The following is a 27,613-nucleotide window of genomic DNA, read 5'->3' as shown; positions in this document are numbered from 1 at the left end:
CAAATATCTGGCACTACCCTTGCAAATGTATTCAAAAAATATTTCATTAACACTTCTACTAATATCGTGGTCGCTGATCATTCGAGGTTTCTGCCTGCTAGAAACCACCATTTTATTTTTCTTGAGCCTCTCGATCAGAATGAAGTTGAAACACTCTTTACTTTCATGGGAAACAGTTCTACCTGTGATGTTGAGGGTATGCAGATACGTCCACTCAAATATGCGCTCGACATTTTGGCTCCTTATTTAAGTTGTATTTTTGATATCTGTATATCTGCTGCTGCTTTTCCTAAACGAATGAAAATCTCAAAAGTAGTTCGATCTGATCCTCACAAAAAAGGTGACACTAGTGATTTCGGTGACTTCAAACCTATTTCGGTTTTGCCAATATTTTCAAAGGGGTTACGAAAAATTATACAAAGCCATCTCTCCATTTTCTTTGAAAAACATGATATAATTTCGCTTGCTCAATTTGGCTTCAGTAAGCAGAAATCCACCGAACTTGCTCTGCTCGAGCAGAAAGAGTACATTTTATCCAGCTTTGACAAGAAGCAGCTTGGCCTTGGTTTATACATAAAGTTTACGAAAGCATTTGATAGTATTCAACATTTCATATTACTTAAAAAGTTGGAGTAATACGGCATTCGAAGTCATGCATTAGAGCTTATTACGTCATAGTAGCGACATAGGCACCACAAATTTGTTCAAATCAACACTCATTGTTCTGATCTAAAACAAATTCAAAAAGGTGTTCATCAGCGCAGTATCCTCAGACCTTTCCTTTTTAACGTTTATATAATGATCTAGAGAACATATACGAAGACGCCAAGCATGTCATGTATGCTGATGATGCTAGTATATTTTTCTCCGCGTTAAACTGTGGCGAAATCAAAAATAGAGCTAATTTATTTATTTTTAAATGCCGGTCAACACTGACTAAGTTTCAAATAAATGTAAACAAAATAAATGCAGTTCTTTTTAGGCCGAAATCTAAGCACATTTCGCGCAACATGAACCTTACGTATCGGATAAAAATATCGAAGTACATCAAATTCTTGGTGTTACCTTCTCGCAAAATATGCTATGGGATAACCACATTGATAGTGTTGCGATTAAAGGAGTCATGAAGAGAAAACACAAGTTTGGTTCATTCGAAAGATTGCCTCGTTAGAACCACACTGACACCACTTTTAACGCAAACTTCGCTCAAATAAGCTACATAATTAGGAAACAAGGGAATGACCATGCGACCCACCGGCTCATTTCCCGCAACAGAACCTATGATGTCATACTAGAATGCTCTGCGATTGGCGGAGGCCGGCAAAAGCAAACGCAAGTTAGGCAGGGCTTACCAGTTTGCATAGTGAGCTATATGCCCGTGAAACATACCGCAGGTTTCTTTTATGACACTAATAATGGTGGAGTGAACGGTTGAAGTTCCGAACGAACACGCAAACATGTACGCTACTGTGAACGAAACTACCGCCGGCCGATCTCGACATCTCGCCATCGCGCTGACGAATTTTCGGTTTCGAGGCTCTTTGGGGCTAACGAACTGCAGTGGTTAGAATAAACGAACCGTTCTAGTACGCACAGCTGCGACCTTGCTTGGTATCTTAATCCCTTGACAGGAAGTTGGCGTCATATCGTCAACCAGCAAAGGTAAAAATAGAAACGAGGGGAGTAAGGAACAGAAAGGAGCGACGAGATAGTGCCAATCGCCGCAGAAGTTTCGGAATGGTGGTCGTGTTGGCTTGCTGCTGTTGTTACTAGCTCGTTTTCAGTTTACAACCACTGAAAACTTACGTTCGTTCGAGTACTTTACAATGAAATTTCGTCGCTGCTTCCTGAAATGCCCGTGCAGTACGGGCAAATCGTCTAGGGAGTGCGACATCCCCACCGGTGAAGAGATCTCCTTTCATGCCCTGCTCAACGGCGAACCTCGGCGAAGCAAGTGGCTACGTTTCGTGAACTTGGCAAACGGAGGAGAAAGGGAGCTAAAGGAAGTACGAGTGTGCTCGCTTCATTTCGGACGAAGTGATTACGGTAGGGACCCTTACGTTAGCTCATTCCTGGGACATGCCGCCACTCGTCGCCGACTTCGTCAAATCGCCGTCAAAGCAAATATCGTACACACCGCGCATTGACGCTCGTATCTTTCTGGTCGGAGCAGAGAGCTCGCGCGAACGGCTTTCCATACAAGACACCGGCCAACTGGCATAAGCGATACTGATACTGAAATTAAACTATTATTAACCGTAATAAAAATACGGCACATACGTACCAGTCTGTATTCGTCCGTCGCAACGGGGCTGACGAGGCAGCGGTGCCCATGGCTGGGCGTTCGTCTGTTGTGGGTATCGCGGAATGGTCGCTTTCGGGTCCATCCGTGTATCCCACAACTCCTGCCGCTCGTGCACTTATAAGCATTGAGAGTTCAAGTGGTGTGAGGTTGTTAAATGAGCGCCCGAGGTCCTCGGCGAGAGCTTTGTTGTCCGGATCAGGCGATTCCATGAATAGGGCTGCGGGTGCACTAGGTTTTACTAGTATTTTTAAAATGGCCGCCGTCTCGGTTTCGGCACGAGTTCTGGTTACTGTTTGATTCCCGCGTGTGGGTGCTATATGGAGTCGACATACTAAGTATCTGTTTCATGGGCCGGCTCATATGACGCCATTGCTCACGTCACGAAATGTACAATTTAGCGGGAGATATCAAAATTTGACTTAAATTGCCTAATTTCTCAGTGAATAAAGCATCGTTTGCTTCCGGGAAAGCGCTTGGGGTACTATGAAACACATAATCTTTCGAATAAAACAAACTTTTGTTTTTTCTTCATGGCTTCTTTAAGCTGTCAGACGTCCTTGGTATGACGCGCAGGCGCCGCGCCATATTACCGTTCAATGTAAAAAAAATTTCTTTGCTACTCACTTTTTTACTCGCACCTCTCTTACTGCTTTTTGTTCTGGGGTACGCCGACTTATATTAATCTACAGAAGCTATTTGTTTTGCAGAAAAAGTTTGTCCGTACACTTTTTAACGAGCCATAGTCCTCCCATGCACTTCAATTATTTCCGCAAGAAAATATAATACGTGTGCCCAATATACATCGTTACCAGTTAAGCATGACCTTAAGAAAACAAATTACGGGAAAACAAGAAAACCCTCTGTACTTTGTCCCATTTAACTAAGACTGAAACCCTACTACTTGCCACAGCGAACAATGGACAGTGGTCACTCCACGCGCTAAATTTTCATTGAAAAGGTTATCGTTTTCGATACCAACATTACTGAATTACTATGATGCACTGATTTATTTTCTATTATTTTACGAGAACTTAGGGAGTTCTACATGTTCCACCACTAACAGGTAATCAAATGTGTGCATAGATTGTTGATTTTTATTTTTCTAACTGTTTTCACGACTGTTGTAGTTGTTCTGATTTTGTTTTTACATTGCAAAAGCTGTGCATTTTTATTATTTTTTTCACGCGAAAGTGTTTGTCCGGCATTATGACATTATTCATACATATTTTTCTTAGTGCATACGTCTACTGTGTCAAGTGTTTTTCCACGTTTATTATTTATAATATGCCGTGAACACTATGTGTAACCTATTTTCTCATTTGTTGGTATAACTTCTCGTTTCTGACGTGCGTTGTCTGTCGATTGCCATGTACAGGGGGCTGGGGGCTTATTTCAAGCTGCTTCTTCCGGCAGCTTTTACCCACAGTCTCCTCCATCATTTGATGGGAAGTATTACTTAATATTATTATTATTGTTCTGCAACAGCCCACCAGGTAGCATCGCCCGTTCTTGACCGCTGCGCGCAACTCCAATCATTCTCCTGTACGCAGAATGCAGAATTGTTACAACCGCTTCTTTGAACGCCTTGACATCTTTCAAAAATCCTTTACAATTTACCGTACTGCGCTGTTGAATACAGTATGTTAAACATCTATGATATCTCTGTCGTTCGTTTTTTTTTTTGTTCGGAATTTGGTTTCTCGGCGGTTGTGTCTAACCAACTGATAGTTGCTTATTTTTCAAACTGTTTACTCTCATTTGTTCGTCTTATCATTTGTCTCTACGCTCTTGCCGTTGTTTTTGTTGTATTACTGTCAAACTTTGTTGCTCTGCTTGTTGTGTGGTCTTTGCAACAGAGCAACCAAGGTATCTTCTTTTTTTATCTTTTTACCTGTACCCAGGCTCCGCCTGTGCTTTATTTCTGTCATTTTCAATACTACAATTTGTGTGTGTCTTGTCGCTTGTCTGTTCCTTGCAATATGTTTCTTGTGTTTTGTTTTTATGTAAATATTCGTGCGCCAGCACTCAGGCCTCTGGCTGTTCCTCGGCACGTAAATAAACATGATTGATTGATTGATTGATTATTGTTGTTATTATTATGAAAGTTATATTATTATTTTTTTTTTTCGTTAATAGCTATCTCTGAAACTTGGTTGTGCCCTGATATCCTGTCCAGTGATTATTTCCCTCAAAATTACCATGTATATCGTAGTGATCGTGCCTAGACGGGAAGCAAACAAAAAAGGGGTGGGGTCCTTCTTGCCGTCGACAAATCTCTGCCGAGTGTGCTTTGTAGTGATATTCCGAATGCAGATGAGTCTGTATGGGTTGAAATTCTTATCTCTAAAACTGAAAAACTTCTTGTTTGGGTTTTTTACATTCCCCCTGACGAATTCAATCAGTTAGTCTCCTCCATTGAACAGGAGCTTATTACTCATTGCAACCGCAAGGTCCTCCTTCTTGGAGACTTTAACGCTCCTGGCGTTAAGTGGAGCCATCTATCCTGTTCCCACCATAACCACCACATTGAACAGAAGGGTAATAGATTACTAGATTTTTCGTCTTTCACTTCCATGGCACAGCATAATCACATAGAAAACTGCAGTGGAAACATTTTGGACCTGTGTTTTTCGAATTTTGATGATGTTAGTGTGTCACACTCTGCTTGTCCTTTAGTTATACCTGACAGATTTCATCCTCCTCTTTCTATTTCCTGTTCCCTTCCCACAATGCTCCACCATTCCGTAAGTTCCTGCAACACGCAACCTCGCTACGCTTTCGCCCGGGGAGATTACGTTGGGCTGTATGATTACTTTTCTGCTGCCCCTTGGTCGACAGTCATTGACGAAACTGATGTCAATGAACAAGTTGACCGTTTTACTGAGATTGTACTTTTGGGTATGAAGAAATACATCCCGCAATATTTACCAAAGAAGTTCAAATTCCCACACTGGTTTTCTTCTGAATTGCGGGATGCCCTTAAACTCAAAGAACGTGCGCACAGAAAGATGAAGCGCTCTGGTGCGAACCAGTTCGCTCAGGAGTTTCGGCGCCTACGTGCCCTATGCAAAATATTGCACAAGCGTGATCATGCCTCGTACCTGGCGTCAGTAGAAGCTAAAGCAACCCATCAACCGGGAGCCTTTTGGAAGTACGTTCATTCAAGATCTAGTAAAACTAAAGAATCTATTCGTTTACTAGACTCCAACGGCAATGAGGTTGCGGAGGTGGCCGACTGCTTTGCTCTTCAGTTTTCTTCTTTTTTTGGAATTAGCGGTGGCAGTGATAACAGTAGCGCCCCTTGTCACCAGGGCAGTAACTCTGGTTGTTTCCAACTGGGTGAGAACATCGTGCGGACCAGTATCAAGCGGCTAAAGCCCTCGCTTTCTTGTGGACCAGATGGTATTCCTGCCGCCATTCTAAAAAAAAAATTGCGCCAATCCACCCCGTGAATGTGGTGGGAAAGCAAAGCTGTAAACGATTAACCATGCGACGTCACTTAAATTCAGTCACATCGCTCTACAAATAGTAAAACCAGAGAGAGAAGAAATGCACCTAACCACACCATTTATTACTTTAAAGAGATATTCTTGGTAAGGTTAAATCAATGCATGATGCATGAACGGTGTTTGGTTGAGTTGTATTAGTGTAGCACAAGAGTGGAAACTTTTTTATAAAATTAAAGTAAGCTCCAAACCGGTGTTAGGCGATCTGACTTCTCCGTCTCTGCGCCGCGGCCGGAGGCGACGAGATTTGCGGCAGAGAAGGAGGAGGAGCGGGAGCAAGAAATACTTCTGTTCAGATTTCGGAACGGCCCAGAGTGCAGCCCTGGGGAGTGATTCCTTCTTCTGTGGGGCCCATATGCAGTCCGCGCGGCCTGTGTTCTGTCCACCCACTGAAGCTGGGTAGGTAGAGAGGGCCTGGACAGCAGCATCTCCCATTGCTCTAGTTGGGTAGTTGACGGAAAGAGAGGAGGGTTCTCAGGGCTAAAGTCACACACCCCGATTACGGGGCGGAGTGTTCCTACTTCTGAGCGAAATTTACATTCAGCGTCGTAGCGATTCGGATACATTAAGTGAAGACGCGTAGGCTATGAGATTGTATGAGACGTAGGGTAGTTTGTTGTTCTCTGGAAAGGTCAGGGTAAGGCGAAGGTATGGTCTGTCTCAGAAGGCGATCATGCTGGGTTATCTCCCTGAACGTGACAAGCAGGTGACTGTCCTCGTGCAGCTCCATAGCACGGGAGGTAAAAGCGCAGGCTTGTTGGGTGGGCGCATTTGTTGCCCTCCATTTAAGCGTGAGGGGGTGTCCAGATAAGCTTTAGTTTTAGTCGCGAAGAGTCTGGGAGTACGTCAAGCAGAGTGACATTCTGGGCTGCCCAGCCAATCTGGTGCGGTTACCCACCGAAGTTCTGAGTCGGACCTTCTTGTTAGAAAGATGGCCTTCTCTCAGCTCTTCCACCTTTTGGTGGAGCCCCATGCTAAGCAGCCTCTGTGTGGACGCACTCATGAGAAGACCAATGGCCTGCTCGACCGCCTTTCTAATCATTATATAAAGCATCTCTATGTCTTCGTTGTCGAGAAGAAGACAGGGGGTTGACGTAAGTTACTCTCGAGATGACAAAATCTTCAATTAATCGAAAGGTACCGGATTCCTCTAGGCATCGCTTCTTGGTGGCAACTCGGCTGATCGTATGTATGATTTGATTAATGCTGTTTTTGAGGCGCTGCAAGGAAGCGTCACTCTTGGTGTTAGCCTCGAGATGTAGGCCCAGGATCTTGATGCTGGGGCTTGGAGTGATGGCCTGGCCATCAAGGAGTAGTTGAATGTATTCCTTGATTTGGCGTGAGGGCGGACGACAAGGATCTGTGATTTTTTACGTGAACACTGGAGGCCACAAGCTTTAGCACATTGGCGTACTAGAATTAAGATGCCATGCATTGGTGTGAGCTTCCTGTAATTTTTGTAACTCTTAGCTCATGAGCAAGGTGCGCACAGGGCCGCTTGACGGACGTGAGTGGTCGCGTGAGGCTTTCAGGTGGCATTCAGCGAGAACGCAGGGGCTAAACCCGTAGCTTGGTGTGCTTGGTGAGTACACCACCTATCTTCCCCGTCTTAGCGTGGGCTCGTAGCTAAATCGGTAAGACAACGGGCTCTCGCTTTGTTAGTCGATTAGTTCCAGGTTCGATTCCTGGCGGTGCCAGTAAATTCTTTTATTTGTTCACTGGAGTTTTCTGGTGACACCAACGGTCGCGAAAGAACCCTTGGGGTGTAGAGGTAGAAAGCTTTGCTTTAAAACGTATGCAAACCTATTCGTTCCTGTGTTCACTTCAATGTTTAATAACTGTCTCCGGTCTGGCACGTTCCCTCGCTCATGGAAAATCTCTCGCGTATTCCCTGTATTCAAGTCAGGCCCAAAACCTGACGCCATAAACTATAGGCCAGTCTCTCTCCTTTGTTCTGCCTCTAAAATATTCGAGTTATCTCTTCATATGGTCTTGTCTTTCTCACTTAAACACGTCCTCATTCCTAATCAACATGGCTTTATGCGTGGTCGTTCAACTTCCACAAACCTCGCGTGCTTCATGGAGCAGGCCGTCCCAGCAATCGTTGGTAGAAGCCAGCTTGATGTGGTCTACTGTGACATGAGCAAGGCCTTTGATGTAGTCAACCACTCGTTATTGCTTGCCAAGCTCATTTTGTTAGATGTCCACGCTTCTTTGGTGGGTCTTATACGTTGCTATCTCCAGCAGCGATATTGCTATGTAAGTGTTAACGGTCAAACTTCATTTAGGTACAAAGCAACCAGTGGTGTACCCCATGGCTCTGTTCTGGGTCCCCTTCTTTTCTCCATTTTCATTAACGATGTTGCTTCTGTAACTCAAAATTATTCTTTTTTGTTGTATGCTGATGATATGAAAATCTTTAGAGAAGTGCGTAATATTCATGACTGTAATTATCTTCAGGCTGATATTGCGTCATTCCATCGTTGGTGCACCAAAAACGACCTAATTTTGAACCCCTCAAAAACGAAAGTTGTCTCCTATAGTAGAAAAACTCAACAGCTGCAATACTCTTATAAAATTGCAACCACTGCATTGCCGAGGGTGACTGAAATTCGTGACTTGGGAGTACTATTTGATTCTTCTCTGACTTTCTCTTCCCACGTTACACAAATTACCCGTCGCTCTATTCGATGTCTGGGTGCTGTTTGCAGATATTCTAGAGAGTTTAAAGGTCCTCTTCCTTTCTTCAAGTTGTATTCGGCTCTCTGCTTACCTCTTCTCGAATACGGCTCTGTTGTTTGGAATGGAACTTACAAGTCCAATAGTGACCGTATCGAAAGAGTTCCAAATAAGTTCCTCTTTATCTTTAAGCACCGCTTCCGTCATGCGCAAGAAGACGCTAACGGCAGTGTGCCTTTTCTGAAAAGTCTTCCTTCCCTTCGGTGTCGACGAATGCGAGCTGATATTATCTTTCTTTATAAACTTATTCATGGGGATATTTTGTGTGACGACTTGGTTACACTTATCAATGTCAACTTGCCGAACAAACTTTTCCGAACATTTCGAACTTTTAGAACAGATGCTTTAAGTAGAAGATGCTCGTCCATCTGCAGAATACAATGTGCATATAATGAATATTCTGATCGTCTTGATATATTCCGGAGCTCTTTTTCTTTGTTCTCAAACGACTTGAAAACTGTTGTATCTTAAGTGCCTTTATGTCATTGCAAATTTATGTGCCGTATTTATTTTAGGCAAATAATGTTCTTGTTTGTTTGTTTTTCACATTTCTTGGTTTTGCGTTGCTTGAATTTCTGTAGGTTTGAGTGCCAGTGCTTGTAATGCTGAGCTTCTTTCAAAGTTCGAACATTTTGTTATAAAACCTTCGTTTTATGCGTATAACTTATCTCTGCCATGTTCAGTGAGTATTTCCTGTTTTTCACGTGCCTTGAACATTTCGCTGTCCGAGTGTCATGGCTTGCAACGCTAGGTCTCCTGTTTCTTTTCTTTTCTTATTTTTTTGCTGTTTTGCTTTCTAAGATTACTGTAACTATCTTTACTTTATTGTTTCTTTCATGCATACGGTTTTGTGTGTTGTGTTGTCTTGATTTTAGTTTGTTTTTTGTATGTTTTGTATATGGTGTACCAGTACCAAGACCCTAGGGTTGTTCCTGGGCACCGAAAATAAAGGTTGATTGATTGATTATTATTATTATTATTATTATTATTATTATTATTATTATTATTATTATTATTATTATTATTATTAAATTTCAATTTTTTATACTACAGTACCCCGGCATGCCGTCATAGTTGCCCAAAGAAGGCTGCGTATCAGAGTTAAGTATATCGATGACGGGAGAAAAGAATAACTCAAAAAGAGAAACGAACGTGGCCGCTATCGTTTGGAACGCCAGTGAGCGCACTGCATGGAACAGCCAAGGGAGAAGCAAACCTAGAATACTCTCGTTCTGCATCGATGCTAAAAAGTGTCACTCAAATTCACTGTCGTCGCGGTCGGTCGGCGCTCACGCGATAACCTTCAAATGTTTCAAACTGATCCCGACCGTGATCCCGACCATCGCCTCCTGTACTTTAACAATGCCAAACGCATCAGCCCGGACCGGCCAACCAAGCCGTCTCCTTCTACTCCGGCCACTCTCCCCCAATCGGCATAGAGTTTCTTAGAAAGTATACTAGAGAGGAAACTGCGCTTGGTAAGCCATGTCGTCGTTGGGCTTCATGGGAAGACCCCCCCCCCCCTCTTTTGGCTTGAGCTTGGCGTGAAAATTGGATTCTTAAACGGTTTTTGGGATTTGCTTTCTTCACTATGCATTAACACGCTTACGAGCTATAAGGAAGCCGAAATCCTGCCTCTTCTGCGGCAGCCGTGTTCGGTGAAACAGCAGGCAGTGCGTGATCGCACCTGACGTTGCTCATGCCGCAGTCGAAGGACGTATGGCTTAGCGGGTAATATGGCGCCGCAAAATTTGTAGCCGACGAAAAAAAAGAAACAAAGCGTACTTCGACGAAGACAAGATACGGCAGATACGGGCGCTTGTATGCGTCCTATCTTGTCATCGTCCACGACTGTTTAACGCCACGTTTTCTTATTTCTTGTTAAACTAGCTGGCGGTCGGTGCACCGGTTCACCACGAAGGCAAAGTTTCCACAGGCACACTCAAAAAAATTTCAAAACTCTTCAAACGACTTACTATTTGAAATAATGGTAAAATAATAAAATCACAGTCTCTAATGAGTTACCCCCCAAATATTAACATTGTTCGTAACTACAACCTTGGCCTGCGGAATAACAGGCGCAACCGTTCCGGCAAAAATACGCTTTACTCCATTTTTCCTTATTTAAAACAGCCTGTTTTTATTTTCCACCTACATAATTGCACAATATTCTTCACGCTTTTGCGGCACTTTCTTTGAATTTGCGGTCACTAAAACGCTTCAATCCAAGCCAATGATGAAACGAAGGCGAGTGCGATGTATAATGGCGGTCCATGACGACACAGACGACATTAATGTGAGCCGCATAGACGCTAGCGTCAGATTACTCTCTAGTGTATACTGTAAGAAACTATGTCCCAGCGCTTGAATCACATGACCAGTTCAGCTTGGGGCGACGCGTGGTGGAGAGCGGCAACGTTGGCAAAACATGCCGCGCCGCGGCTCCGGGGCCCTATTCTCGACTGCACAAATTGCCGGCAATTCAGGCAATTTTCCGGAAGTCTTTTCTGATTGGCTTTCAATTTTGGTCACGTGCTTCCGGTTAACAAAGCGGTTGTGTGTGCAGTCGTCATTTTGACGTTTCATGTCGTTTACGGACACCAGTTCTAAAGTTTGCCTTATTTCTCGTTACTAAAGGCGCATAATTCCTGGCCGGCAATGAAAAACCAGACTAAATGCAGCGGACATGAAAACGTAAGCCTGTCTTTGCTATTCAACAACACTACTGCTTGTAATACACACCCCCTCTGTGATTGGCTGAGAAGGCGTGACGTAATTTAAACAGTTGGCGGGAACGATTACATCATGCATTGGCAACTTCAGCCTGCGTAAAAGTGACGTAATGCTACGTAACAGCTTAAAAATGGCGGCTGTTTTTGTCGCAAAATACAAGCAAAATAGGGCAAAATATTGCACAAGCTTTCGGCACCGCGAAATGCGCGGCAATTTGCAGCAGGCGCAGTTTCGCATGCGCGCTGTTTAAAGCATGTTTCCTACCGAAGCAAATTATAGTTTCAACTGCTTCCAAGTCAGCGATCATGGAACGCACAAATAACATGCAGTATTTTGCTTTTATGTTTGGCAATGAAATAAAAATTATTTGTTTGGCGTAACCGCAACATAAGAGGGCAGTACAAGCCTCTCCATGACAAAGAGAACCCAATGCATAGCATTTGTCCATACTTGTCCTAGTAAGCTGTTGGGTCACATGATCGAACTCAAGAGAAAAATAACAATGAAAAGTGACTATTTAGTTCATTACAGCGTTACAGTTCATTACAGTTCATTACATAGCAGCAGACGATGGCGTGGCGGCGGTGGCGGCAGGGAAGGTGATAACGCAACAAAGCTTGCATTGAAGCAGAGAGCCCAGCTATGTTAATAAAAGTGATTGAAAGAGATAAATTGATACGGTAAAAAATTGATACGGTAAAAAATATTCTTTAGCTCAACATCCGCCTTTCGCTCGCTTTTGGATCAACGTTACTCGATCGCCTTGTGGTGTTGGCGCCAAATTTGACCTCCAGAAATGTGTTTTTCTTGTCAGACTCAGCTACCGTCCTAATTTTTATAGTACATGCCAAGTGTTTTTATATCCTTCGTGCACAATATTTGATACCTTGGTAGCGATCTTTATGAGTGACTCGTCAAATTACGCTGCATGTCGTCATAGCTGTAGGTGCAGCACGTCACTGATTGCTTACGTCGTGCTTACGCAAAAAAAACATGGGCGAAATGACGGCAATTTGTGCAGTCGAGAATAGGGCCCCTGAGCTTTCTAGCACTGGCGCGAGCGCCATTTCTTTGACAATCTCAAACTTCGGTTGCCTTGGCAACCAAGCACAAGCCGCTCTAGAAGTCAGTTACGGTTGCGTGATCCCGGTTCAGCTCGGGGCCCCACCTCGCGACATGTGGGCACTGCAGGCGTACCACTCACTCCCATTGGGAAGCGCGCGATGCGTTCGGCATTGTAAAAATACAGGAGGCGATGTCCCGACTGTAATGACTGTAGGTGCCAAGGAAAAGCGCGGTAGTTGCCCAGAATACGGGAATGTCGTGAAGACGACAGCATGGCGAGAAGTTTGGCGCAAGTATAGCCATGTGCCGGCTTATGTGGCCTTATCTCATCGTGTTTGTGCTGCGTATCTATTCTGCTATCTTTATCGCTGCGCTATACTTTCGGAAAGTGCACAGGTAAAGTACTTGGACCAAATATCAACCCTCAACGTCGCGATCTTCCAATGGCACAAGGTAAACAACGCCAGGCTCAACATGCTTGCGTTTATCCTGAAGGAGGTGTCGAACTAATTAAAAAAGCACCCCAATGCCTACAAATGCGTCGACATTCTTACACCGCTATTCCGTTTCATCAACATTACGTTTTCCTGGTGACATTGAAAGAACACGCCAACACAGACGGTGTCTTTTTCTTTGTCTTTTTTTCCTTTGTTTTACTTATTCGCGTGTTGGCGCTCGTGAGACAGAGTTTTGGAATGATTTTCACTTTTTTTGTTGGTAGCGTAAGTGTGCTGGATTAAAGGGACACTGAAGTGAATTTGTCAAGCTCCCGTTTTTGCTAGCACTGCGTAGACTGGCTCAAATTAGCACACTTTTCATCGTTTATCCGGTTGACAAATAGGTAATTATTTTACAAAGCGCGAAAGAAGAAAAACTACCATGCGTGGTTTGCGGCGGCCGCATCACCTAAGGCTGTGACGTTGGGATGAGGGGGCACCGTGATTGGACGATGCTCAAGGTTAGCAATCAAACAAGTTTCGGTTTCGGTTTAGGTTCTGTAAAACACAACCAATGGCGTTATTGGATGAGCATTCTGAATATATCAGTAATCATCGTACCGCGCTTCTGCTATGTTGTCGGCTGTAAAATGCATAAGATAAGCCTGCCAGGACGGCTTGGAATCGAAGCATTCACTAGCCGAGGCCTACGCAGTGCATGAACACCCTCCGCGTCCCCGCAGACGCTCAAATTCAATGCGCTTTTCCCCTATATTTTGGAGCTTGCCTCACTCATGCCTGCATCGTAAAAAGCGTGTTCGCACCAGGCCAAGGGTCTGTTGATTCTGGCCTGTGCCCACTGCCCGCAAGCAGTGGGTGCTTATGGCAACAGCGCGCCAACGAGAACTCGCTAGCGCGCCAGTGCCAGCCTGCGCGCGTTCTGTGAACTAGTTCGTGGAGCAATGAACGTTGCGGCCCCAAAAAAAGGTGAACTCAATATAGAAAACATCGGCGGAAAACAAAAAAGTTAACTTATAAAAAAAAGAAAAAGCTTGTACCCGCGGGGATTTGAACTTGTGACTTGCAAAACACTTGCGCCGACATACCTAGCGCTCCAAACCACTCCGCCACAGGCTTTTTTTTTTTTTATTGAACTCGGCCACAGGTGAGCACTGCTGACCTTGGAAATATAAGGTATATAATATATAACCAGTTTACACTTTTATTTAGTTTTAGCATTCTAAGCAGCTTAGGTGACTATTTGTTGTTTTGCGCTCGTGCAGTAAGCATCCCCCAAGTTTCCACAATATCTCACGTCTAGCAATTGCATTACTTAGACGGAAAAGCGTTCGCAGATGCGTAGTCGTGCTGCTGGCCGCTGTGCTTGTTCGCCCAGTGCAAAAAAGTACTTCCCGCACCCTAGTTTTATGCTGTACGGTAAAAATATCAGTTGAATTTATTTCCTTAGTACCAATATTGACTTCGTTGACTCTTCTCCCGCCTTCAAAAGGCCTTATATTTTCCTACTGGCGTACCAGTCAGCGAAGCGTCGCATGTGCGCTTCTGCAGCGCTTGTGTGAAGCGACATTGACTTGGAGCTAGACACAGTGTACAAACTAACCAAGTAAAGAAAGGCCCATTCTTCCATTCACAAACGTGTCCTGGCTTCGTTTCAACTAAGCGAACGAATTGCGACGACCCGCCGGCGGCCGGCGGACGAAACGCTGGGCCGACTGACTCTGTCTGAAGGCCGGGGAGCCGTGCAGTAGCGCAGCCAATTGCGAGCTCGGCTCCTCCCGACGTCACAGGAAAACGCCACAGAAAATGGGCGAGCGTAAAGAGAGGAGGACAGCATTTTCGAATTATTTTTTCTACTAAATAAAATCGCGTAAACACGCCCAGAGTGGTCGAAACATGGCCTGGGGACTCCGGACTACAATTTGCGCTAGTAATCCCGCAATGTTTACATATCACTTCAGTGTCCCTTTAATGTACGTTAGTGATTTCATTATTTCATTTGATTTTATTTTGGTTTTTGGTTTTTTTTTCTTATTCACAATGGCGCTTAATGAGGTAAACGTTCGCGATTTCGCTAGTTAATTTCAGGTTTTTATATTTTGTTTTATTTTTTGTGGGACGAAAGATGGTAGCCATATTTGGATATCAGTAACCAAACTGCCAGGTTGAGCTCTACGTATAGGCAAATTTGGCGACTTCTCGTGTAGTTCGGTTTTGTATTTTTGTTGTTGTTTCTGTTGTTCTTTTTTATACACAGACCTATGCTTTCACTATCATAACGACGAAGTGTCATAACTTCTCGAACTACGCCTTTTTGTGCCTTACGGGCGCTGTCTTTACTGGCGCAGCTGATCGATTGTACCAGACCGATTTGTATGCGACAGTCAGTGGAAAGTCGACTCACAGGATCGTCATGCGCTCGTAAATTTACTCCTCGTCATAGGTAAAAAATCATGACGTCAGCTCAGCAGTCCTAAACTTTCATCCAGATCCCAACAATTACGTTTGCGAAATAGAAGCGCGCGGCGACCTCACCACTGTATGAAAGACTAGAGTCCGGAGTATTTCGAACAATTTTTACTAGTTGCCACGGCCTGACAGGCTCTCTGCATGCGACGGCATGGCCTCTTTCGTTCCGCTCATCTCACCAGGCGCATTCGCTCAGACCGCGTGTTTGTGGAGCAGTAGAGATCAAGCAACTAAAGGGCGCGAGTCGAAAAGCAGCCGAAGGCATGATATACGCACGATGTCGACGGCGACTGGTACCAACACGGAGGCCGCCGCTGCGCTGCTCCCAAGCTCGGTGAGGAGCGAAGAGAAGGTGGCCAGGATGCACTGATAGAGCAGCTTGCTGAGTTCCAGTCGCCTCAGTTGATCGCACAGCCACAGACTGAAGCCGCTTTCCTGAAAACAGCCGTGGCTAATCTTTAAAGGCGCCTTGAAGACACATTGCAACCTTGTCCACTTTGAAAGAACTAGCTTTTGATAACTCACTCAGTTCCATTGCAGCCGAAAAAGACGTTTTTTAATCGAAAAAACGAAGAAATATTGAAAAACTTTCAAATGGCCCTTTACATCGAAGTGATATTAACAGGAGTGAAGTAATGTGGGCCGGCACTAAAACATAGTTATCAGTATTTTAGGCAAATGCATAATTCTTTCATTGGGCTCCTTGATATATGAGCATAAATTAGAGGCTAAGAAGGGTGTTTGTGGTGTTTTATAGTGCCTATAAATGTCAATTTTCACATTAGTTTCTAAATGCCTATAAATGCCTATTTTCAAAATTGGTGCCTATACAAACTCTATTAGCCTAAATATGTAAGTTTTCATGAAATTTTGAGGGGCGTGAAAAAAAGTCTTTTTCATGTTTTTTTGTTTCACAAAATATGACAAAGTAAAAAAAAACGATTCCGCACCGACCTATAAAAAAACTCGACATACTTCTTAAGGCAAAATCTTTGGATGTCTCATCAAACGCAAAAAGTGACCGTAGTTGCTGGCTACTACATGAATGAAACCAAATTACGGCTGCTGTAAAGATAAAGAGTACATAAAACGTACATGGAAACTTTTGGGGGTTCGAAAGGGATTTGAACTCGGGTCTCAAGAGGCACAGCCAACTGTGGTCACTACAGCGCTAACCCGTGTTGCGACTGAGTGGGGGCACCCGATCCGAGCTCCGTGGCCTCCGACATACGAGTGGTAGCGTGTATGATGCGAGCGGCCAGCCGCTGTTGCAGCCGTGAAGAAGTCCGAAAGCCGTAGGCTAACCTAACTGTTTACTTCATAGCGAGAGGTGAGCCTAAGGCAAAAAAAAACAATGCCCCGACGGGCGAGGTTACAATACAGGACTCGAGCAGAGCGACAGCCTCGATTCGCTGCTCTAACAGGAAGCAGTTACAGCGCTTGGGCGGCTTCTATTTATACCCAAAAGCCGTAACGGTCAAAACTCCAACAAGCGGCAACACGCCACGAACGCCACAGGCACACACAACGCTCTTTCCAGAGTTCGTGACAGTCGGTAGCCTCGGCGCACGTTGAGTCAGAGAGAGGGGAGAGAGTAGGACTCCGTTGCGATCGGCGGGGCCTCTGTGTCCTTGAAGAGCGTTGAGACGAGCCTCGCCGGCAGCCGCCGAAGTTTTGAAATGCGCCGAAAGCGAAGCGTCTGACCTGGACTTGTCGAGACGTGAAAGTATGATTCACCGACACGATGGTGCCTGTTTTCAAAGGCGCACGTAGTGGCTTCGCCGCACAGCCGAGGAGTGGTGCGGGAAAGTACGGCGGCGCTGGCCGATTCGTAACAGCTTCTCCGCCGGGGGTCCGAGATCCCGATGGATAAGGGTCTTCAACCGTTGTCCGGAGGGATGCTGTCGAAGTGAAGCGCCCGGCACACGCTCGACTCCAGGCCTGGGCTGTACGACACCGCGCTGGAGCTTCACAGGGCCGATCACTGGACGAGTAGTGGCTCCCCAAGAACATCTCTGGCTTGGTCAGGCAAGCAACAGAACAACACAGGAAGACACAACCGCATCACCGGAAAGTGCGAAGACAAATCCACACTGAAGATCTACCAGGCTTTTAGTCGCGAAAAAAATACGCGAATAACTAACTACTATATTCATATTTTAGCCCAGCAGTACTTTAGACAAGTACACAAACTTGAAAGGTGACATTTCGCGTGATTGGAAATGTCCCACACACAAAAAACGTAATCGTGAAGGGCGAAACCTGCTTCAGGAAAAACAATGAAATTGAGAAAGTCAGGCGTCTACAAGCCACTTCTCGCGCTGAGAGCTGCGATTCGAGCTCTCGTCAATGCCCTGAGCTTTCCCCTTCTGTATCGCACTTTAGGTGCACCCGTTCTCTGAACGCTGCTGCGACCGCGTGAAAGGACACCGGTCGTCTTGTTCGGCAAAGGTCGAGCGCGCGGAGGAGCGAACGAGATTTTCCAACGTTCAAACGAGAGGCGCGCACTCCTTTTTGGAGGCGGCGTTCCCCTGGCGCGATGCGAGCTCACGGCTTTGCCCCTTCGCGTGCCCGCACTGAAACCCGCGCCACAAGTACGCGCAGAGGTTTTTCCTCTCTCCTCATTGCTCGCCTTTTCACGAACGCGTTCGGCAAGCACACGCCGGAACGCGTTTACGTTCTTTCCTTTAGGCTGGGCGGTTCCCGACTTCGGCTCATCCGTAGGCGACACCGGATTCTCAACTAGCTCAGCCGATGTTGGGCTATCATCGGGAGCATCAGCTGAGAGTGACAAGGGCACGACGTGCTCATTATACACCTCGTAGCTTCCAACAGGCCCTATCTCGGCGTCCCTCGCGCTTTCGGCGGCAGCCTCAGCACGCGAAGCCCGAAGCGTGTTCCTGTTCTCGTTCCTCACTGACCTGACTACACTACAACCAGGCTGCCCTGTCTCAAAAGACGGCTCAGCCGCCCGCGACACCTAAATCTCTACGAGCTCGGCTGCCCGTTGCTCGAGGTTGGTTACCTGAGCTGGTGGCAGGACGGAATCGGCTTGCTCAGTGGCGAGATCTTCATTTCTCCCAACTGAACCGTGCAAACCGTTCGCTCCCTCGGCTGCAGGCTTTGCCACAACGTCGGTCTCTTCTGAACTGCCGCCGTCCGAAGAAACAACCTCCGTTTCAGCGGACTCGTGTTGCCTTTCGGTAGCCTCATGGTTTACGCACTCCAGCGAATCCTCGCTATCTCGCGAAATGTTCATGTTCAGACCGGTAGCCGTTCCCAAGGCCTCCCGCGAATTTGACCCATCTAAACACCCAGCCGAGATCTCTGAAGCCAACACAAACACATTTTCGCTCTCAGTGGACTTACATTGCCCTCTGTCGTGAGCCTCCGGAAATGCGCTATCTCCGCTATCTCTGTTAGCCACCTCGCCGCGCTGCTGGGCCGCAAAAGTCGCCTCCGACTCGTGCTCCCGAGCGTCTGCTACTGGCAGCGCTGGCACGGTGCTTTCCCCGACAACGAGGTCTTTTTCGAGCAACAATTCTAACTCGGGCTTCACTTCTTCCTGCTCGAGTTGAATTTCGTGATCTCGGTTCTTGTTCTCCCGTTGGAGTCTCTCTCGCTCGAGCCTCTTTCTTTCCTGTTCGAGGCGCTCGAGTTCGAGGTCGTACCATCGCATCTTTGCCTCGTGTTCCTGCTCTCGTTTTCTTTCCTCGCGTTCCTCCTCTGCAGCCAGACGTTTAGCCTCTGCCTCGGCGGCCTGACGTTTCGCGCTCTCCCTGTTATTGATCAGCTCAATGCATTCCGACAGCTCCTCATCGTCAGCCCCGACAGCGAGTATAGCCTGTATCAGCTCTGGCTTTCTCAGCGCGTCCGTAACATCCAAGCGGAACTCTTTTGCTAGCTCCAACAACTGCGGTTTTTTTAACGTCTTCAAATTCATGGCCGGTCTAGAGTACTGCTTTACCACTGCTCCAAAAATGTTTTGCACGAATAACCCACGCGACAAAAACACACGCCCTACCAGCTATCCTCAGAAGCCTGGTAAAACTCAGTGAAGAAAAGTCCCCCACTCACCCTTGACCGCCGTGAATTCTGCGAAGTCCGAAGCCGCCTCAACGTCCGTGGTGTTGGATCTCGCACCGCTGGCTCCAGGTGTTACGAAGTTGCCATCCCACCGCTGCCAACCAGTTGTTGCAACCGTGTCATCCCAGCGCTGACACCAGTTGTTGCGACCGGGTGGGCCGAGCCGAGCCGGTCTTCGTCGCCTCCGACATACGAGTGGCAGCGTGTATGATGCGAGCGGCCAGCCGCTGTTGCAGCCGTGAAGAAGTCCAAAAGCCGTAGGCTAACCTAACTGTTTACTTCATAGCGAGAGGTGAGCCGAAGCCGAAAAAACAATGCCCCGACGGGCAAGGTTACAACACAGGACTCGAGCAGAGCGACAGCATCGATTCGCTGCTCTAACGGGAATGAGTTACAGCGCTTGGGCGGCTTCTATTTATACCGAAAAGCCGTAACGGTCAAAACGCCAACAAGCGGCAACACGCCACGAACGTCACAGACGCACACAACGCTCTTTCCAGAGTTCGTGACAGTCGGTAGCCTCGGCGCACGTTGAGTCCGAGAGAGGGGAGAGAGGAGGACTCCGTTGCGATCGACGGGGCCTCTGTGTCCTTGAAGAGCGTTGAGACAAGTTTTGAAATGCGCCGAAAGCGAAGCGTCTGACCCGGGCTTGTCGAGACGTGAAAGTATGATTCACCGACACGATGGCGCCTGTTTTCAAAGGCGCACGTAGTGGCTTCGCCGCACATCCGAGGAGTGATGCGGGAAAGTACAGCGGCGCTGGCCGATTCGTAACACCCGGTACCGTGCCAGGATGGCACAAGAATTATCCCGATGCGTGCCGCATGACAGGTGAACGTGATGACACCGCAAACGCGATGCAGAATTCAAGAAGTGTTTGATAATGGCTGGCGTTCGCCTTCGAATCTCTTAAGACACTTAAGTGGCCAATGAATTTTTACGTTAACACTGAAAAGAACATGATTGTTACTGGCTGCATCACGAAAGTCCCAGGAGAACTTCCGCTCCCAAAATGCGTGCACGATTTCACGTCAAGGCATTGATTTTAGAAAGCGCTTCCCCACTGCAGATTAGTCGCGTCACAACGAATGTCCCCTAGGAAGCTCTGGTTGTTTTTGAATATTTTTTTAATGTTATCCCGGTTAAAAAAAGGAAGCAACCTGTTGTTTTAGTTTCTTTATGTTTTTTGTAACCCCTCACATCTCTAATTTAGCCTCATCTTTCGCTTTCGAGCGCAGTTTGAGATCGTTGTTCATGTTACTAGGCAGCTAGCATTGACTGCTCGGAACTCTATAAGTTCAACGTAGTCCCCTAGTTCGACCAATCCCGGCAAACAACCGCTAACAGCAGTGAAATGGAACGCTCTTTCTCAGTGACAAGAGGCAGAATTTCGAATTAAAAATCTAGAGATGCTGGTAGTTTCCTATTGTTTCCACAATTTTTACAGCGATTATTAGGATACGCTATACGTGCTCTCCGAACAGATTTCTTAAAGCACGCGAAGTCCCATTCTCGCTTATAGAAGCATACTCATATCCAACTCTATTTTCACCGCAATGGTTGGACATGAAACACGCACTTCTTAGCAGATCCCTCCTATACTGTAAAGCCAGCGGCGCAACATCACTGAGAAGCCGCATTTTCTTACGCCTTACAATTAAAAATGCCGACTGGTTTCGAAACACGCTTTTCCTCCAAAAATCTGTTCGTCTGCTACACACTTTTTAAATGATCTTCGAGTGTGTTCAAGTTTCTATGTTCGGCAGTGTTGGTACGTCTTGTCTGAAAATTCGAATAATGTCATTGTATTTGACAAAATGGCTAGAGTTGCACCTAACCGCCCTCAAACAAGAGCATGTAAATTTTTTGAAAAATTTTCGTCTCTCTTGCGCTTATTATTTATGTCTGATATTGTTGTGTCGTAATGAAATTACATCAGTCGGACATAAAGTACGCTATTACGGTATTCCCAGTGTGACAAGTGTGTGGCGCCCCCCATCCCTGATATTCGTTGGCCGCTAAGTTCAGTGGCCCCACTAGGCTCGGTGGGCAACATTGTGGGTGGCCGGACAATAAACACCGCCGAGCACGGCTGCTCGGGGGTCAGTCACCGTCACCACCAGCACGCTGCATGTCGTCTCTCGGCTGGAGGGTATCCCTACCCTCCCAGGTTCACGAACGCGGGTCTAAATCGTGACACTGGCGACGAGGGAAGAAGCCCGCGGAGCGGCCGAAACCACCGAGAACGCTGCCACCGAGAACGCCGAGACACCGCCCCCTCAAGCCAGCCGCCATTACGCCATGCCGCTGTACGGGAGGCTCGAGCCGTTCGAGGGTGAAGGGTCCGCCTGGCCGGTCTACGAGGAGCAAGTCGGCGTGTTTTTCCGGGCGAACGACACACCCGAGGCGAAACAGCGCGACATCTTCCTGGCCAGCTGCGGGACACGCGTCTTTGCTCTCCTGCTCGACCTGCTCAAGCCGGCCACGCCGCACGAGAAGTCGCTGGGTGAGCTGCTCGCGACGCTACGCTCGCACTACAGCCCGGCTCCGTCGACGCTAATGGAGCGTTTTCGTTTCAACAACCGGAGCCGCCGAGACGGAGAGACGCTCGGGCAGTTCGTCGCAGCGCTGCGAGGGTTGGCGAGCGGCTGCGCCTTCGGGGAGCAGCTCGACTCGCTGCTCCGGGACCGTTTCGTCTGCGGCATCAACGACCCCGCCATGCAGACGCGACTCCTGGAGCTTCCCGACCCCTCGCTGGACGACGCCGTGAAGGCAGCGCTGGCGATGGAGGCTGCGGCCAAGGACGCGGGCGAGCTAGCGCGTGCAGCCGGCTCATCGTCGGCGGAGGCGGCGGTGAACAAGATGGCGGCATGGCATGACAGGTGCAGTCGATGCGGTGGTGACCACCCCCCTTCACAGTGCCAGTTCGCGCAAGCGGAGTGCTTTGCGTGCGGAAGAACTGGGCACATTGCTCGGGCGTGTCAAGGGGGGACGACGGCGGACGGACGGAAGCAGCAGCCGGCGTCGAGCACAGGTTCCGCGCCAGCCCACGGCCGAGGGAGTCGGCGCAAGGGTAGGCGGCGGGGGCGTGCGGCAGCAGCTTCGGATGCAACGGCTAGGCTTCACGTCGTGGCCGAAGACTCGCAGATTTTCGACATGTGGCACGCGGCCACAGTGCAGCCGCCGGTGCCACCATACTGGCTGACCGTCGAAGTCTGCGGGCGCCCCATCTCCATGGAGCTGGACACAGGGGCCAGTGTGTCGGTCATGGCCCGGAAAGCATTCAGGCGCACCTTCCCTGGCGTGGCCGTCGAGGCGTCGCGCGTCATGCTGCGCAGCTACTCCGGACAGCTCGCCCAAGTCGAGGGTCAAGCCCAGGTCAGCGTCCGCCTTGGCGACAGGGAGGCCACCCTTCCCCTGTACCTGACCAAGGGACCGTCACCGACGCTGCTGGGCCGGAACTGGATCCAGGCGTTGGGCGTGAGGCTGCCGGAGTACCAGGAAGCAGTGCATGCAGTGGCAGACGGCCCGAGCCTCCTGACCAAGTTCGAGGCCCTGTTCCAGCCCGAGGTGGGGACATTCACCGGCACGGCGGCAAGCCTTGAGGTGCCAGAGGGAGCACTGCCCAGTCCAGCCCGACTGCATGGACGGCGTCATCGAGCAGCTGCTGCACCGGCGAGAGGCCGGCACCAACGGCGGCGGCGTGCGGGGCGCCAACGACCGCCTGCTGCACCTGGTGGTGCTGGGTGCCGGGGGCCGCGCCCAGCAGGTGGCACAGGCTATGCGGCAGGTGCTCCCGCAGGGTTTCCGGCTCAACGACAAAGCCCAGTACGCGCTGGACTTCAGGATCATCGACGGCGACGTGGGGCTGGAGTACATCCGCGAGAGCCTCGAGAAGACCCTGCTGGCCAACCTGGAGCAGGAGGACCGGCTGCCCTTCCACGGCCTGCCCCTAGTCATGGTGTTTGCGGGCCAGGGGGACTTCATGCGCGAGGAGGGCATCAACCAGGCCAAGAGCCTGCAGTGCCCCTTCGTGGACGGCGGCGGCGGCCTGGACCCCGTGCGGCTGGAGCAGGCGCTGTGCGCGCTGGTGGAGAGCATCGAGCGGCGGGCGGGCCGGCTTCACATCTACCAGGCGCTGCCCGCGGTCGCTGGGCCCCGGCCGGACCTACGGCTGATGCTGTGCATGCTGTGCGGGGACCCGTACGCGCCCGAGCAGGTGCTGGCGCAGCCGGGCTGCCTGGCCACGGGCCCGCTGCACTGCCTCAGCCTGGACTCCTTCAAGGGGAGCCAGCTTCACCGACCGCTGCCAGCACAGCACCAGGGGCTGGTGCTACTCGCGCCACTATGGCGCCACGCGCAAGTCCTTCGACACCGGGAAGGCTGACAGCTGGTGCGAGTGTGACACAGGTAGCACCTAATGCTGCCACAACGGCCTCGACACCTGTGCTCCGGCGGAGTGAGAGACTGCGGAGACCTCCGGACCGGTACTCGCCGGGGGGACAGGTGTTGTTTTGTGTTTGTGTAGGACAAACAAACTTGGGGGTGAGGGATGTGACAAGTGTGTGGCGCCCCCCATCCCTGATATTCGTTGGCCGCTAAGTTCAGTGGCCCCACTAGGCTCGGTGGGCAACATTGTGGGTGGCCGGGGAATAAACACCGCCGAGCACGGCTGCTCGGGGGTCAGTCACCGTCACCACCAGCACGCTGCATGTCGTCTCTCGGCTGGAGGGTATCCCTACCCTCCCAGGTTCACGAACGTGGGTCTAAATCGTGACACCCAGCTCTCAAGTATTCTGTTTCTTTCCAGTTCACCAATGCGACGCTCGAGCAAGCGACAGTGCCATTCAACACGAATTGGAGCAGTACGTTTGTTGAATTAAGCTAATAGATATCCATTAGTCCAGTCGTTTATGTTCACCTGTTGGCACCGTTGTGACATCATAAAAAAGAAAATTATTGGTTTTCCTCTCATAGTTACAGGTTCGCGCGCTTCTTCGTTTGAAATTATTTGCATTCATGGTGCCTATATTTACGATGTTGCACCCCTAAAACGTCATTTTGCGTGCCTATTTTTGGCGCCTAAACGGCTCTTTTTAATGCCTAGAAATCCGGCCCCCAGTTTTCAGTGTGTTAGCCGCACGTTAGCATTAAATGATACGATTAAACGGCACTAGAAGCCTCCTACAATCGCTCAGTTATGTTTCTTGGTGGCGGCTTAGGTCGGCGGCCCGACAATCGCACGAACAAGGTTCCGCGGCGTCATAGCGAAGTGGAGTCGACGCTACTTCTGATGCTTACCATTATAGCTCCATAATTTCTTTGAAGTTTCGATGAAACCGGTATGGTTGTAATCGGGACAAAGCAGTCTTATTTAAGGAACCGAACTTTTAGTTTCTCTTCATGGCCCCTTGAAGGGTGCGTCGTTGCTTATCGGCGACATTAGCGCCTTGCACCTGCTTGCACCGCCTCTAGGGAAGGCGGTGTCTTCCCTACTCTGTGACTCTTAACCTGCCGTCGTCTGGTCAGCATGAAACCTAGATTTTTATATGAACTGCTGTTGAGTGTTGTAACATTGGCTAAGGCATCCCTGCACCGAGCTCTGTCGCCCTCCGTCATGTAGTGGTAGCAAGGGGGACCAGCGGCCAGCAAGAGTTGCAGCCTTGGCGATGACGACAAAAAGCCGGAGGAAAAGCTTAACTGGTTTACTGCACGACGAGAGATGAACAACGATGATGCAGGAACAGCATGACTACAGAAAAAGCATAAACATCATGCTGTAATCTCGCCCTTCCGGGCGAGATTACAGCATGAGTTGAACAGAGTGACAGCGGGATCCGATGCTGTCAAACGAATCCATGCGTTAAGCGCTCAGAAGAACCGCCTCCGAGGAAGTACCCCCTGAAGCGCTATGGGTAAACAACTCTTGTAGTGTTCTTGCACGCGGCCCGAACACAATATAGGCACACACAAAACACTGCTTCCCGAGTTCGCGAGCGCCGGCAGTATCGGCGCACGTTGAGCATAAGAGGGGGGGGGGCAGAGGAGGAGATCTCGGCGAGCAGCGTCCGCCCGCAGAGAGAGAGAGAGAGAGAGAGAGAGAGAATAAACTTTATTTCGAGGAATATCAGCGATCATGCATCATGAAAGCGATGCTGGTGGTTAGATCGCGTTGATGGCTGTCAGCGTGAACTGATCAGCGACCTCGGCAGCCCTGGCGAACAACTTACAAGCTGGCCTGTAGGTCCGGGTCCGAGCTGCGCAGCGCGGCCTCCCACCGCTCCTCGGAGGGTATTTCGGGAAAGGGGTTTTTCGGGGAATCCCAGATGATGTGGGATAGTGTGGCATGACCGCCACATAAGCAGCAGGCCGAAGTAGGGTACAGAGTTTGGTGGATGTGGGTCAGGACGGCGGGATTTGGAAAAGTTCCTGTCTGAAGAAGTCGCCACGTGTGAGCCTTAGAATTGTCGAAAGTTTTGTCCGCCGGAGGATAGGTCAAGCGGGAGAGGCGGTAGTCCATAGTGATGTGAAAAGAGACCAGGCGATCCCGCGCAGATCGCGCCCCGTGATAGGGATAGAGGCTAGGCCCAGCCCGGATCGTGAGTCCTCGGGCGTGTTCGTGGGCCGCTTCGTTTTCTTCGAGGCCCGAATGCGCGGGCGTCCAGGTCAGAAGAACTGGTCGTTCTAGTGGTCGGGTAGAGTTTCCTTTCAAAATTTTGAGTGCCGGCTCTGAGATGAGTCCGGTGGAAAATTTTTGAATTGCAGTTTTAGTATCAGAAATGATCGTGCTGGGAGTGGGGTCGAGTGTTAGAGCTAGGGCTATGGCCGCCTCTCCCGCCGTCTCTGGGCGGGTGGACCGAACGGTGGCCGAATTGAGAAGTTCCTTGCCGTTGTTCATGGCTACAATCGTGTATGCGTCGTGGAGTCTGTATTCTGCTGCGTCAACATACACAACTCGGGGATTGTTGCCGTACATCTTGTGGAGTGCTTCTGCTCGCTTTAGTCTCCTAGTGACGTGGTTCTCAGGGTGCATATTGCGGGGCAACGGTTTGATTATTAGTTGGGAGTGTATTGACGCGGGGATGGGGTGTAGTTGCGCGCAGTTTGTATGGTGACCGATACCCAGTTCTTGAAGGATGTGCCTGCCCGTGCTGGTTCGGGCCAGTCGCTCATACTGACTCATTAAGTGGGCTTCTATCAGCTCTTGAGCTGTATTGTGGAGACTTATTCCGTCCAATCGGGCAGTGGAAGTGTCGGGAATGAGTAGCAAGTCTCTTTATGAACAGTTTGTTTTTGTATTTTGCAGCTGCCGTGGCTTGAGTCGCCGCCAGCGAGGCTCCCGTGCGGCCGACGTACTCCAGCGTGTTGTAGTTGTCCGAGAATGGTAGACCCTGCTGTAAAGCACAACTGTACTACACAAAACTTGCAGCCCTAGGGAACAGGGTAGCGGCGCGCTGAATGGTAAGAGTGTAAAAGTCCGTGGATCCATATATCGCACTGCACGCGATGCATAAATTTCATCTTCCCCGAGTGTTGAATTTGGCGCCTTTGGCGTTGCCTCGTTGCTTCCCGCTAGATGACGCCACGGAACTTGTGTTTCTGCAAATGGGTGGTAGCTTTTGCATCTGGCACCAGCGAAGGGAGACTGATTTATCGTTGAAAGACTGTGTAAGACCAGAGTCATGTAGATATACCACAATTCGGCGAACCAATTTACAAATAAACGGTTTCCGTCTTTTTATCTATTCAGTATAAGTGTTTTCCAGCTTAATGAAGATGCCTTCGAAATACAAAAAAGACATCCCCCTCGCGAGGGGCACGATCAAATGCACAGCATTTCCGAGGGGGTGCGCCGGCAAGTCGTATCTCTCAATCACGGGACCCGTGTCGCCATCCTTCGGAGGCACGGGACAACTTGTGGCGCTTTCGGAACAAACCAGAAATGAGTGAAGGATATAAGGCGCGTTCGGTGCATCGAAATCTGTGTCGGTTTCGTGGCTCAGAAATCCTGGCTCGGATACTGGCTCATCGCCTCGAAATGGCCCTTAGTACGGTGGTGGGCCCACACCAGACTTGCGGTTTCAACGGGCGAACAATAAATTCCAACCTTCACTGGATGAGGACCGCTTGTGAGGCGGGAGAGCTAGGGTTAGCACCACTGGCTGTGCTACAGCTCGACCTTAGGAAGGCATTCGACAGGGTACAACGGCCTTTCCTGTTCACACTCCTCAGGCACTGCGGAGTAGGAGACACCA

The 27,613-nt window shown here is 48.8% G+C and overlaps 1 protein-coding gene across 1 annotated transcript in view; it reads right to left on the bottom strand.

Annotated features, from left to right (window-relative positions):
* Window positions 1–26,531, bottom strand: part of LOC144156429 (solute carrier family 13 member 1-like) — a 33,944-nt gene extending 7,413 nt beyond the window's left edge. The window contains exons 1-2 of the mRNA XM_077688375.1: window positions 26,481–26,531; window positions 15,549–15,707 (exon numbers count right to left, since the gene is read on the bottom strand). Coding sequence (XP_077544501.1) covers window positions 15,549–15,707; window positions 26,481–26,531 — 210 coding nt within the window. The remainder of the gene's footprint in view (window positions 1–15,548; window positions 15,708–26,480) is intronic.
* Between the last annotated feature and the right edge of the window lie 1,082 nt (window positions 26,532–27,613).

The sequence above is a fragment of the Haemaphysalis longicornis genome, unplaced genomic scaffold (genome assembly GCF_048455015.1).
Source record: "Haemaphysalis longicornis isolate Haplotype H1 unplaced genomic scaffold, Haemaphysalis longicornis Haplotype H1 scaffold_1, whole genome shotgun sequence".
NCBI lineage: Eukaryota > Metazoa > Arthropoda > Arachnida > Ixodida > Ixodidae > Haemaphysalis > Haemaphysalis longicornis.
Note: the sequence above shows the minus strand (reverse complement) of the source record. Positions and strands in the feature narration are given on the sequence as shown.